General features: G+C 50.4%; 2 protein-coding genes across 3 annotated transcripts; both read right to left on the reverse strand.

Annotated features, from left to right (window-relative positions):
- Positions 1-1,675: 1,675 nt before the first annotated feature.
- LOC119699259 (gallinacin-5-like) lies at positions 1,676-6,098 on the reverse strand. Of its 2 annotated transcripts, XR_005256377.1 has the most exons (5): positions 5,971-6,098; positions 5,589-5,675; positions 4,885-5,011; positions 4,538-4,714; positions 1,676-1,692 (listed from the first exon to the last, which is right to left on the reverse strand). XR_005256377.1 is itself a non-coding variant. In XM_038132500.1 (4 exons), the coding sequence occupies exons 1-4, from the start codon at positions 6,011-6,013 to the stop codon at positions 4,699-4,701; spliced, it is 273 nt and encodes a 90-aa protein (XP_037988428.1). In that variant the 5' UTR covers positions 6,014-6,098; the 3' UTR covers positions 4,507-4,698. The 2 variants fall into 2 exon arrangements, 1 of the variants encoding a protein (XP_037988428.1); XM_038132500.1 differs by lacking the exon at positions 1,676-1,692 and having other exon boundaries at positions 4,507-4,714.
- A 3,067-nt stretch (positions 6,099-9,165) lies between these two features.
- Positions 9,166-11,901, reverse strand: LOC119699260 (gallinacin-4-like). The gene is made up of 3 exons (XM_038132502.1): positions 11,740-11,901; positions 10,914-11,000; positions 9,166-9,302 (listed from the first exon to the last, which is right to left on the reverse strand). Exons 2-3 carry the CDS (start codon positions 10,969-10,971, stop codon positions 9,166-9,168), a joined length of 195 nt encoding a protein of 64 aa, XP_037988430.1. The 5' UTR covers positions 10,972-11,000; positions 11,740-11,901.
- Positions 11,902-12,979: the final 1,078 nt, after the last annotated feature.

Genomic DNA, 12,979 nt, shown 5'->3' on the forward strand with positions numbered 1-12,979 from the left:
ATGGCCATGCCCATTCAAGGGACAGAGATCCCAGCACAGCTCTGCACATGAGGCCATGGCTGTTGGGGACAAGGAACATCTGGGACTGGCAGGGATCCCAATTCCCCAGAGGGAGCATCTGCAGGGCAGCCCCACCACAGGCACCCCACCCAGGCTGGCCCAGCAGGCACTGCCAGGCTCAGCGTCCCCAAAGCAGGGCCAGGCAGGAGCATCCCCAGGGCCACACGCGCTGCTCAGCCCCAGCACCATGCCCAGGGCCTTCTGCTGCCACCAAGGCAGTGGCAGCCCCAGGGACAGCAGGCACAGCAGCCCTCCAGCAGCAGCAGCAGGACACACACACACGGCCCAGCCCTGCAATGCCAAAGTGCTCGTCTTTATTCAAGCTGGGAAAAGCAGCCCCTGGCCCAAAGACACCGGGGCTGGCACCACAGGGCTGCAGCCCAGCAGCACCCAGCAGGAGCAGCTGCCACTGCTGCTGTCAGCCCAGCTGGGCACCGCACAGCCAGGGAGGGCAGGGGACATCAGCAGATGGGGACATCAGCAGGTGGGTCCAGCAGCCAGAAGCGAGGGCCCTGTCCTGCTTGAGAATTTCAGGGTTTTAACCCCTGGGACTGTAAGAAGAAAACAGACAAGCACATCACCAGGTGTAACTTTGCCTGAGTTCAGTGTGTGGTGCAGCAGACTGAGGCTCAGGGGAGGACTTTGTGCAGTCCTTAGTGCAGACAGGTTGGAGCTGGGCTATCTCAGAGCTGGCAGCCCTGGCTCCAGGTCTGTGCAGAAGCAGCAAGTTTGGGATCATGTCCTCAGTGCTGCCCAAGGACAGAGAATCTTTCAGTCTTTGTTGGCTTTGGTGAGTGGGGAGGCCCTGACTGACCCGGGGCTGCTGCAACTCCACTCAGGGCAGCTCCAAAACCCACAAAGTCTTTTCCCTCCCTTCTTTGGCATCTCTCCCACAAGGAATAGGTAAAGAGATTATGTAGCAGACATTATCTGGAAATAAATTTGCTACGTATTTCATTGTGTACAAAAGAGGGAACTCTGTCCTCAGGCAGGATTCCAGACCTTATCTCTTGCAGCACACACTGTACAGTGTGCATCTTCCAATGGGTCTTGCAGGGAAGTTGCATCTCCCATAAGTGCAGTATCCCCCTCTTTGCCTGCATCCAGCTGCATTTTGGGTTTGCATGGGGAAAGAAACATACAGGACAATTAAAGCAGTCATCTGTGAGAGCAGTGTGCAGTTGCAAAAGGCTGATGGTGTTTGTGCATTTCTGGCCAGTGGATGGATTCAGCTCCAACCTCCCCACAGCAAAGATCACACACAGGGCAAAAGAACATTCAGAGACACCCAAAGAGGAACAGCTGGGTTCAGCGTGGGAGCCTGAAACCAAACCCCTTCCTGACCCACCAAAGAAGCCTGTATTCTATTTCCATGGGCTCTTTCTACCCCAAGTCTGTGTCCTATAGAACTGTCATTGGAGAAACACCTTTCTCCTCAATCCCCCTTTTGCATCACTCCCCCTAAAGTGGTCACTGCCCAGGACATGGAAAACCCCAGTAATGGAGGATCACACCGCTCCCCATTTCCCCATTTTGCTTCTCACCTGCAGCACCCTGGACCAACAGGAGGAGCAGGGGGAAGAGCAGGAACAGGATCTTCATGGCTGCTGCCTCTCTGGGGTCATCACAGGGCTGCAGAGGGGACACCAAGGCAATGGGGACATGCAGGACCCCAGGTGGGGCAGGAGCCTGGGCTCTGTGGTTCACCAAACTGCACAGCAGCTGCCTCCAGCTACAGCAGATGATGTTTCCTCTACTTTCCTCTTAAAAAGAAATCTGTGATTTGTGCCACCCTGCCAACCTCAGGACCATTTAATCATGTTTCAGCCTCTGGGAAATCCATTAACTCATCTGATCCTTTTCCAGGAGACCCCACAGTCACCTACCTGATGAAGGTCTGGGTGTTCAGGCAGCCACAAACTCAACAAGAATCACTGTGTCCAGTGGTCCTTGGGTTCAAGGAGCACTTTTTTTGGCCAAAACACTCTGATTTTATATTGTTGCAAACCATGAGGGCATTCACTGATTTTTGCTGACACATCCTCCCTTGGCCAATCAGAAAGCCACCCATCCATGTGGGGATGCTGAGGCTTCTCCCTATCCCGTTCTGATGCAACAGCAGAGGCTGAGGTGCCTCCTGGGGCTGTTGCAATCAATGTCACCGTTGTCCCCATGCAACACCTCTTGTGACACCCGTGGCACAGAGGCACCCAGGCTGAGGTGGCATGGCATGAACTGCCTGGGATGGACAAAACAGGCTGGTGGGTGCAGGCAGAAGTAGGAACCAGTCCCAACCAATCTCTCCTGTGAGGGAAGTGAGGTCCTGGCACAGGTTGCCCAGAGGTTGCTCCCTCATCCCTGGAAGTGTCCAAGGCCGGGTTGGACGGGGCTTGGAGCAACCTGGGGTAGTGGAAGGTGTCCCTGATCATGGTGGGGGTTGGAACTGGATGACCTTAAAAGTCCCTTCTTCCCCAAACTATTCTGAGATTCTTTGATAAAATATCTGCCTCTTTCTGTGCTGTCAGTTTGCTTAGGGAGCTGGTGCTGTGTGACACACAGAAACATTTAAAAAAAAAAATTTGTTTTCCTTCTCTTTTAATATCACAAGAACAGCTTCATCCTTGCCAAGGTGACTTGCATTCCACCTGCCAGGAAGTGATAAGCCTAAGGATGCCTTTCTGATGTGTACTCAAATATTCAAGCAGTGCAAAGAGGAAATACAGTCAGGGGAGACCACACCTCACCTCATTCTGTCTGAATCCACTGCTTCTGAAACTGCCCTGCTTGGTAGAAAATCCACAAATGTGGTTCAACAGCAGCAAAATGCTGTGTAAAAATGGGCAATCTATGGGAGATTAGTGAAGGAAGGTGAATAGGGCCTTATCAGGTCTTAGAGATGTGGACTTGATCAAGAGAGGTTTTGGATTTACAGGAATTCTGTGGTATTTCAGAAAGATAAAGATCAAGGAGGAAAGATTGCGAGAGAGAAAGAAGCAATGTATCCATGGCTGCTTCCTGGCCATGCCCTACATCCATCTTATTACCTGTCCTACATTCCTAGTAAACTTTATTTGTAACCCTTTTTTGTACAAACAGTCTGCGCTGTGTCTCCAGGCTGCTGGTCCATTGCTCAGAGAGACCAAAGCTCTTGGACCTGGATCCTGGAGAGGAGAATGGGACTTGAGGTTGGATACATCAGGGACACAGGGGCTGGTGTCATCTCTCAGAGAGATGCATGGAATCATGCAATGGTTTGGGTTGGAAGGAACTTTAGAATTCATCTCATTCCAACCTCTGCCATGGGCAGGGACACCTTCCACTATCCCAGGATGCTCCAAGCCCTGTCCAACCTGGCCTTGATGAATGATAGGGACATTCCTCAAGCATCAATCTGTAGAAGGAGGATTGGGTGTCCATTCCTGGGTCCTTGGAATATCCTTGCTGCTGGAGGTTTGGAACCAGACTCAGGACCAGTCCAGAGTCAGCGCAGCCAGGGATTGCTGCTTATGGTGTGGAAATGACTTCTGTAATCCCCACTGCAGGGAGGCCATGGCTGGGGCCAGGCCCTGCCCTGGGAAGTTGCTCTGACCTGGGGATCTTGTGCTCAACCCCAACAGAGCTACAGTTTGGCCTTGCTGATCCAGGCCTGGACTTGGACCCACAGCTGGCACCCTGATCTGACCTTCTGTGTGCACACAGCAATGCCCAATACCCCAGGAGAGGCTGCTCCCACCCCTGGCTGCCCTTCTCCATGGAGGGGAGCAGTGGGTGTCCCCAGCATCCCCATGGTCACTGCCCCATGGCAGCACAGGGGCCACCCCCATGGCACCCCTGAGCTGAGGAGCTGAGCATCCTGGATCTGCATACCAATCATCCACAATGACCCACCTGGGCTCCTAAGAGAGTCCCCAGCCCTTGAAACCCTCCCAGCACTGACCCCCAACTCAGTCCCAAGCTCCTGAGAATCCCCATGGCACAGCCATCAGTTCCTATTTCCTCTGGAGCAGAGTGACTTCTCCCACCTCACAGATACCCCTGGACCCCACAACAACCCCAGTGCCCCACACACAGACCCCACAGCTGGGGATGGACCCAAGGACATCAGGGCAATGTGTGTCCCATGGAACAGACCCATGAGGACTCCTGACCCAGCCTGGGACCCCGTGGACAACCAGCAGGTCCCCACTGAAATTAGGGTGGTCATAGCCACCCTTCCATCCCTGTGTGACAGGTGCTGGGGTCCCCTTGCTGAGCCAAAAGGCTGGCATTGGGGTCCCTGTGAATGTCACATGTGTCCCCCCTCCCACCACGGGTGGAGATGCTGGTGTGGCTGAGGCCACCATGGAGAGAGGGTGGATGGTGGGACAGTGTTTGCGTGTCCATGTCTGTCAGGAATTCACCCCATCCTCTCTACCCTTCCCTACACACAGAGATGCACACCCAGGATACACATCTTGGCAGTGGGAATGACCACCACCTTGTATTGGGGACGCTGGGGGATGGGATTCCCAGGGGATCCAGGTCTGGCTGTGCAGGGTTGCTGCTGCCCCCGGCAGTGCTTGGTGCCTCCGGACAGCATCTTCCCGACCACGCAGCGAGGGCACGGGCTGGTGTCCTGCTGGGGGATCCAGGAGCCCATCAGGGGTACCAGCGCCTGCGGGAGGAAAGGTCTGCCAGTGCCTGTCCCAGCCAGGGCAGCAGCGATGGTCAGCAGTGTCCCTGTACCCTTGGGCTGCCCAGTCCCCGTTTTTTCCCCAACAGCCTCACCCCGAACCCCAGCAGCAGCAGCAGCAACCGGAGCCCTCCGGGCAGCCCTGAACTCACATGCGACAGCAGAATTCCTGCTCGGAGCAGAGGCCGATGCGGCCGATCCCCGGCGGGCAGGAGCGGTGCGAGCAGAATCCCCCGCGGCGCTCGCAGTCCTGGGCTGATGCTCGAACCGGGGACAGCCCTGCAGGGCACAGAGAGAGGAGGAGACTTTCAGCCGAGATGCTGAGCACAGCCCCTGGTCCCTGCGCGGCCAGCGTTAGCCCATCTGTGCTTATCCCCTGCCACAACTGCTGAGCAGGTGCCTGCAGCAGAAATCCAGGTGAGTTTGTGGCACTTGGATGGGAGACAGTCACTACACCCCAAAGAAGGCTCTGGGAGAGGTCTCCATCGTGCCTGCTGCCTCCTTCCTGGAACAAGGGAGAGTTCCAAGGGTAGAAGCAGGATTTCCCTTCCTCCTCACTCCTCACTCCTCCTCCTCTCCAGCAGGGCTGCTGTGCCCAGTGCTGCTGACTCAGAAATGGAAGGGTCAGGAGGCACAGAGAGGGGTCACATCCCAGATGTGGAAGGATGAGAGCTTTAATACAATTCCCCAGCTCTGGTCCCAACAGCAGAACCTGCAGCTGTCTTTCCTTAAAGGTGTGGGGACAGAGGGACCCAGGCGGGGATGGCACAGCCACCAGGAGAACTCACACCTGACTCATCAGCTCAGGTGGCAAATCCTCCCTGAAGAACACTGACAGAGGACAAACATTTTTTACCTGTCACTCCCTGGAGCATCAGGAGGAGCAGGGCACAGAGGACAGGCAGGATCCGCATGCCTGGGAGTCGCCAGGAGAGTCTCAGCTCTGGGGAGAAGAGAAAGGAGGCAAAGGTGAGTGGGAGGGTCCCTTCTTGCAGGTCGTGCAGCACCTGCGTGGGGACAGAACCGAGGAGAGGGGATGTGACCAGTCGCTGGTGGGAGGATGCACTTGGCAGCTGGGGAGTCGGAGCTTCCTGGCACCAGCAGCAGCAGTTTGGGCTCTCCGCGTGGCAAAATATCCCTTGGGATGGCTGAGTCCTCCAAATGTCCAGCCCCAAAGCTCCTTTTTCTTTTCCTTCCCCCGACAGAGAAAAACAAGCAGAGCTTTCCTCATCTGACACCTGAGAAGGATTCCCAGGCCTCCAGCCCAGGATCTTGTGTCATCCTGCCTTGCGTAAGGGCTGCTCGGTGCTGTGGTTTGCTGGACACCTCTGGGGATGCACACACAGCATCCCTGTTCGTTAGGCCTTGGCAAACACTCAGCTTTCACCACACAAAGGAGCTCTGTCCTCCTCCCCCCGCGGGAAGCTTGCTCTCTATGCTTCACTTGAAAATAACTGGGAAGACGCCACTTGGGATGACATCCCCATCCAATCAGCAGTCCTAGGAAGGACAAGCTTTAATTGTGGCTTTGTTTGGTGGAGTTTGCTGTGTGTAACCCTTTGCTGTTTGATGGAGCATCTTCATAAATGTTTTCAGCCTCGCTGCAGTTTCATCAAGCGTTACGTGTGTGGGCATGGATGTTAAAAACACGCCTGTGCCTGGTGTGTTCACTGTGTTCACTGAGCGGTCACATGAATCGTGGAATCACACAATGATTTGGTTTGGAAGGGACCAGAACTTTCCAGCCAGCTGCCATGGGCAGGGACACCTTCCAGTAGGTGCTCCAAGCCCCATCCAGCCTGTCTTGGAATACTTCCAGGGATTCCAGGGGCAGCCACAGCTGAATATGCCTTTGATCCAAACAACTCACCATATTTCATTGTTTTGTCACTCCCCAGTGAGGGACATTGTACAAACTATTTGCAGATCTGTACCCAGGGGGAACACTACTACTCTGCCATGGTAGTCAGAGCACTCAGGACAGCTTCTTATTGCTTTCACCACTGAAGGAAATCCTGATCCTACAGCTACAGCCAAAAAGAGGGAAAAGGCCATGCCCCAATTCTTTTTTAATATCTGCTGAGCTGTCTTGGCATCAAAACCCCAGGAGACATGGTGTGGGAGCAATGTCCAGTAGTCAGGTTCCTTACAGGGCTTCATTATGGAGCAATTAGCTTTATCTCTGTGCTGTTGCTCTTTAGCACACGCATCAGCTTAATCCCTGGAAGTGTCCAAGGCCAGGATGGATGGGCCTTGGAGCAATCTGGGATAGTGGAAGGTGTCCCTGATCATGGTGGGGGGATTAATCTATAAGACTTTAAGGTCCCTTCCAACGCAAACCATTTTATGATTCTCTGATTCTATGAGTTTGAATGTGTAGAGTGCTGGGGAGATGGGATTGGGATAAGAAGCAGAGAGGAGATGTGCAGCACGGATCCTAGGGGTTTTCAGCCTGTTTCACCCTAAACTGGCTCTTGAAGCTATTCCCCAACCATAAAGGCAAGGACAGCTCTTTGTGGTGGTGAGTTAAAGCATGATGAGACTGGATTCTGCATGATGCTGGCTACTATCTAAAATTACAGGGGGTGAACCCTCCCTGCAAAGTCCTCAGTCCCTGAGCAAAAATCTTGTGCCATTCCAGTTTGTGAAACATTCACCTAGTGTGGATTGTGCAAAAATCTCTTAGGACATCAACTGTAAATTGCTGGTTTGGCTCCACTTGGCAACTTCCTCAGGTTTCCATCCAGGGAGATCCCTTGGAGGAGGCTGTTGGCCCAGCTTCCTGCCCTGCACAAGGCTGTGGTTTCAATGGTGGCAGAGTCATTTGCAGAAACATCTCTTTGACCATGCCAGAAAGTGAGGGAGCTGGGCCTGTTCAGTCTGGAGAATACTGAGAGGGGACTTTAACAATCCATATAAACATCTCCAAAGGGTATCAGCGGCTGGTGACTCTCTTCAGTGGTGTCCAGGCACAGGATGAGGAGCAATGGCCATAAACTGAAATACAAGAAATTCCACCTCTACTTGAGGAAGAACTTCTTTATGTTGAGGGTGGCAGAGCACTGAACAGCTGCCTGGGGAGGGCATGGAGTTTCCTCTTTGAGACACTCCAAACCCACCTGGACATGTTCCTGTGTCATCTGCTCCAGGTGATCCTACCTTGGCAGGAGAGTTGGACTGGATGATCTCCAGAGGTGCCTTCCAACCCTAACAATTCTGTGATTCTGTGGTTCTGTGAAGGATAGGCAAATGCTTTGCAATAAATGGGCAGCTCAGGGCTTTCAGTCAGTCCTTTGCACTTGGCATGGTTGCTTCCCTTAAAAAGTCAGCCACTACTGCTCCTCCCTTCACAGAATGGTTTGGATTGGAAGGGGCCTTAAAGATCATCTCATTCCAACTCCCTGCCATGGGCAGGGACACCTTCCACTATCCCAGGCTGCTCCAAGCCCCATCCAACCTGGCCTTGGACACTTCCAGGGATGGGGCTGCCACAGCTTGTCTGGACACCAAGGATTCCTTGTCAGCACAAGGATGCTCCTGACCATGCAGAGACGGGAGCTCTCTGAGCAGCCTGCACCTTCTAGGTTTTCTGTTGTGGTCCAGGGCAGTTCAGGCTGAATCTCTTAGAAGAGAAGTGATCAGAGGCACAGTGGGGTTGGCCTCTCACACATGTTTCTATAATTGCTTCAAGCAATGTCACAGGTCCAACTCTGAGCTCCTGATTTGCAACTGCAGCTGATATAAATTCACTCCAAATTTATAGCAGACAGAAATGCCGAGTGTAAAATCAGACTTCAGATTACCAATTTGTCCTGCTCAGTGTGACTTTAGTTCCCATAATAAAACAATATGCTGTTCCCAGATTTGAAAGCTCTGGATCAGGAGAAGGGAACCCAAAGTTTTCAGAGCAGAGGTGCTGTGAAGTGTCACACTGGAGAAGACTTTAGTGCTCCCAGTGGAAATGGTGACTGATCTCAGTCATGACAGAGAATTCCCTAGCAGGCATGTATGGAGTATTTGCCAGCACTCACTCAATCAGCAGCCCAAGAGGGGTAAATATTTTGGTGAACTACACATTCCTGGCAGGTTTAGATTAATTTCAGAATTCTTGTTTAAAATTCTTAATGGAAATAAGACATGGGAAATGAATTACTTTTGGAAATGAATGACAACACCACACAGGGCAGCCATGCAACCTCCCCACATCTTGCTTTTATTGAAAGGAGAATGACAAATCCCTGGTGGCTGCTGCAACAATTCCTTGAATCCACAGATGTCAAAAGCAAACACTGCTGGAGATTCTCCACAGTTAGCCACACTACAACCTACACAAAGGAAAGGATTTTCAGAATTATGATTATGAGGAAAATCCTGCTGGTTGGGATTCAAATGATAATTTGGGAAGTCGTCTTCACCCCAGACAAATCCTAAACTTACCACCTACAGCAACTGTACCCAGAACGACACGACCCCAGGTAATCGTTGCCACGAGGGCATTTCCCCCTGTGGCAGAAGGTCCCACGATACCCACACTCCATGTAAGGTCCCCTGGGTCTTGCCAAGCTTCTACCTTAAAAAAGAACAAATAAACCAATAAATAAACAAAGATGGGAGCCATTTTATTTCCGGCAGGGATTTGCATTTTGCTTAATCCCTGTGAGCTGACAAGGACGTGACAGTTCAGTCCTCAGAGGAGGAGGTCTGTGGGCACAACAACCAAGCAAACCCTCTAATTCCTTCCTTCCCTGCCAAAATAGGATACCCACATTCAAAGCGCCTTTTGGGAACAGCCACCAGCCTGTGCTATTCCCAGAACAGGTTTTATCCATGAAGATGCTAAGTGTCAGGGATCAAAACAACCCCAGGGAGCAGACCAGCAATTAGGCAGGAGGTTGCCTGGCCCTGTTTTGTTGATTAATAAAGATGCAGCCTGACAGCTGAAGCGTTCTGGATGCTCCTGACTGAGTGCACATGAACCAATTAATTCCAGTTTCCAGCTCATCCATGGAACACTGCAAAGTATTCAGAGAGAGGGGACCTTGTTCCAGCAAACAGGGAATGGATATTAAATATGGACAGTGCATCCAGCACATCCCTAGTGGGCTGGATTCCCAGCATGTGAGTAGAGTGATACATACACACCCGGACAATCCCAGGGAGTAATAAAGGAGTGCTTTAAAAGGTGAATAAAACACTCCTGGTCTCAAACTAGTGGTCTGTGAGGCACTGCAGAGGTGGCTGTGAAGCAGTCTGAGCTCTCAGGGACACTTTTCTTCCCAGATACAGATAAATTTCTGGCTTTAATACACCCAGAAGGTCCTTACTGAAAACAGACCAAAGGAACTCTTCGCCCAGTGTCCTGCCTCTGGGAGCTGGTAGGGTAAGAATAACATCAGACAACCACATAAAATCATAGAATCACAGACTCCTTTAGGTTGGAAAAGACCTTTAAGATCATCAACTCCAATTGTTAACTCAGCACTGCCAAGCCCACCGCTAATCCATGTCCTCAGGTGCCACATCCAGATGGCTTTTAAATCCCTCCAGTAATATATATATGAGAGACACTTTTCCCACATTTCTGGTCTGCTGCAGTTCATCACAGTCTTTTCCCGTCCTTACTTCCCTAGAGGACACTTTCCACCCTGTTCCCACAGAGATCAAAACTCCACCAGCCCCTGCTTGTGCACAGAGCACCCTGCAAATGTAACTGTGCCATTTTCAGGGCTGATATTAAAATACAATCCCTTTTCCTGGATAACAGAGTTGGTTTGGGGTTCCAGACTCCTTTGCACCCCACAAGAGGCATCATGATTTTGTGCCTCTCCACCGTATATCCCAGCTCCTAAAGCAAAGGATATTTGAAGAACATGAGGCCAGATTCCTTTTTCTTTTGTTCTGTGTGGTCATGGGTGACTCAGAGGCAAAGTGATTTAAATACAATTTAAGCCTTCAGGGTTTAATGGGGAAAACACTGGTGCTGAATGGTAATTTTGGGGTTGGCCCTTTCAAAGCGATGCTTGGAGTATTTGCCTGCTAATTTCATTTCTCATCTGTAATTTCCAATGAGTTTTGATGATTTATGTGAGGATTCTTTGCAGGAGGCAGCTTGGTCACATCCCAAAGAGGACAGGAGAGCTTTGCAAGACACCAACACCTTCTCTTTAGTCCCTCACCTTACCTGCAGCTCCGTGAAATGCCACCAAGAGGAGAACAAGGAGAAAAGGAAGGATTTTCATGGCAGAGGGTGGGCTGGGATCTCAGGTCACTGTAGAGAAAGGAGACCAGGACATTGGTTAGAGCCTTGTCCCTCCATAGTCCCAGAGGTGACACAGAGAAATGTTCTTCAAGACCTGGAAGTTACCTAAAAGAGTTTATTACACGTTTTTGTCATGATTGTGTCTATTGTCCTAAGATTTTCCTGGAGCACACGTAGGATCGTGGCACAGGAAAAAAACTTCCATGCAAAAAATTCTATTTTAAATCCCCTTTTAATTAATGCATCTAGCAACCAGCAATTTATCCTGGATTCCTCGATAACTTGTGATGCATTGCAATAAATTTGATTTGCCTCATGGAACTTAAAGCTGTTAATTCAGAAAATGAGACAATTTTTGCTAGATTTATACAAAACAACCTCATGGGTTTTCTCAAGCTTTTCTACTAAAAAAAAAAGAGCAGAAAAAGCAATTTCCTTCCCAATTAACTCAAAGGCCAGCTTCTCCTTATTCTTGCTTGGAGGCTGCTGTTTACTCTACCCCTAAAGAATTACATTATTTCCAGGATAAAGTTCTGATTATTTGCATTTCCTGCAGCCAACAGAAACTCCTCTCCCTTATCAACCTTTGACACCTCTAGAACTGGCCCGTGACAGGCTGGAGCCACTGCACAGTTAAGGCTATAAAACAAAATGCAGATAAACATGAAAGACATGAAGTCTCCAGCCCATTTAAGAAGGACAAAACCTTTTGAGAGAGGCTGAATAATGAGAATATTTTGGCTGTTACCAGGTAGAAGGAGCTCTAGGCTGAAACAGTCCCAGGATCAGTATCAACCACCCGGAGGAAGCTGAAGGAGCAGAGCGTGGGTTTGTGCTGTTTCTGCAGGGTGCTGAGGGATGTTTGACCTCCACAGCCTTCTGGTGGCCAATGAGGCTTTGGGGAGCTCTGGGGGCACCCAATGAATCCTCTTTGCTGTTGTCCTAAGAGGAACCAAGGTCTGGCTTTCAAACCATTGCGGCATCACCTCAGGAAATGTGTTGAGATGAGAAAAACCACCCTGGGCCTCCTCCCTTTGAGCAACCCTTTGGCCACAGCAGCTCACTCAAGGTCTCTGTTTCCATCTGCTTTCAGAGGTTTTATATTTCCTTACAAACATGAACAATATATCGTCATAGAAGTAAAATAATCATCAGCTGGAACGTTAAAATAAAACCCACCAAACCTATGTTAAATGAGAAGTCAGTTCTTCTTTGGAAATTCAGGAAGAGGGTTAATGGGCTGTCATTAATCCTACATCATTACTGCTGTTGGGAGGGAAAATCTGGACAGCTAAGAACATGGAAAAGATCTGCACTAAGGAATGGTAGGGGGAAAAGTGAGAAGAAAATAGAAATCTAAGAGTTAAGAATAAAAAGGAAAAAGTGGCTTGGGTTTTTTTTTTTTTTTTAATTTTTGCACCAAAACATTTTCATTACTAGGTTACCTGCACGGCACATAAGATATTTTATTCCATATCTATTTATGGAAATTATTACAGCCCATGCCCAGCAATTTTAGTTTTATTATTATCTTTATTCTCTTGCCATGGACAGAAGAGTCCTCTGAGCACAGCATCTTCCTTTCTCACCAAGGATTCCTCCACTGGCTTCCTGCTTTTTACAGACATTTCTACAAATTCAGGTTCCCGCTGCAAAGGGATCTTCACTTCTCTTTTATCCCTCTTTCCTGCTTGAATCTGGCCGGCCCCATTCCGTGGGAGTTGCCGTTCTCCTCCGGCAGCTGCTGGGGCACGGCTGAGCTCATCCCTGCGAGAGCCTCCCTGGGCTCGCCCTTCGTGCCCTGCAGGGATTTTTCTTAGATCTCTTTGTTTTCTTTCCCAATCAAAGCAACTATTTCACTGAGGCTTCCAGCACAGCCTTTTCAGCAGCTTTCAGGCTGCCCGCAGGCTTCTTGTTTCCCTGGGCTGCTCCTTTGGGTGCTTTTCTTTCCTCATTTTTGCCTTTTTTTTGGAGGTTAAATACTCGCC

This window comes from Motacilla alba, chromosome 3 (genome assembly GCF_015832195.1).
Source record: "Motacilla alba alba isolate MOTALB_02 chromosome 3, Motacilla_alba_V1.0_pri, whole genome shotgun sequence".
Lineage (NCBI taxonomy): Eukaryota > Metazoa > Chordata > Aves > Passeriformes > Motacillidae > Motacilla > Motacilla alba.

Bases quoted from the DNA above. Each gene is read 5' to 3' on its own strand.
- LOC119699260 (XM_038132502.1), bottom strand. From the start codon at position 10,971: ATGAAAATCCTTCCTTTTCTCCTTGTTCTCCTCTTGGTGGCATTTCAC. The intron at 9,303-10,913 runs GTAAGGTGAGGG...TTCTTTTTTAAG, and splicing joins GGCATTTCACGGAGCTGCAG to GTAGAAGCTTGGCAAGACCC.
- LOC119699259 (XM_038132500.1), bottom strand. From the start codon at position 6,013: ATGACACAAGATCCTGGGCTGGAGGCCTGGGAATCCTTCTCAG. The intron at 5,676-5,970 runs GTGTCAGATGAG...TCTTCTCCCCAG, and splicing joins GGCCTGGGAATCCTTCTCAG to AGCTGAGACTCTCCTGGCGA. The intron at 5,012-5,588 runs GTAAAAAATGTT...TGTGCCCTGCAG, and splicing joins GATGCTCCAGGGAGTGACAG to GGCTGTCCCCGGTTCGAGCA.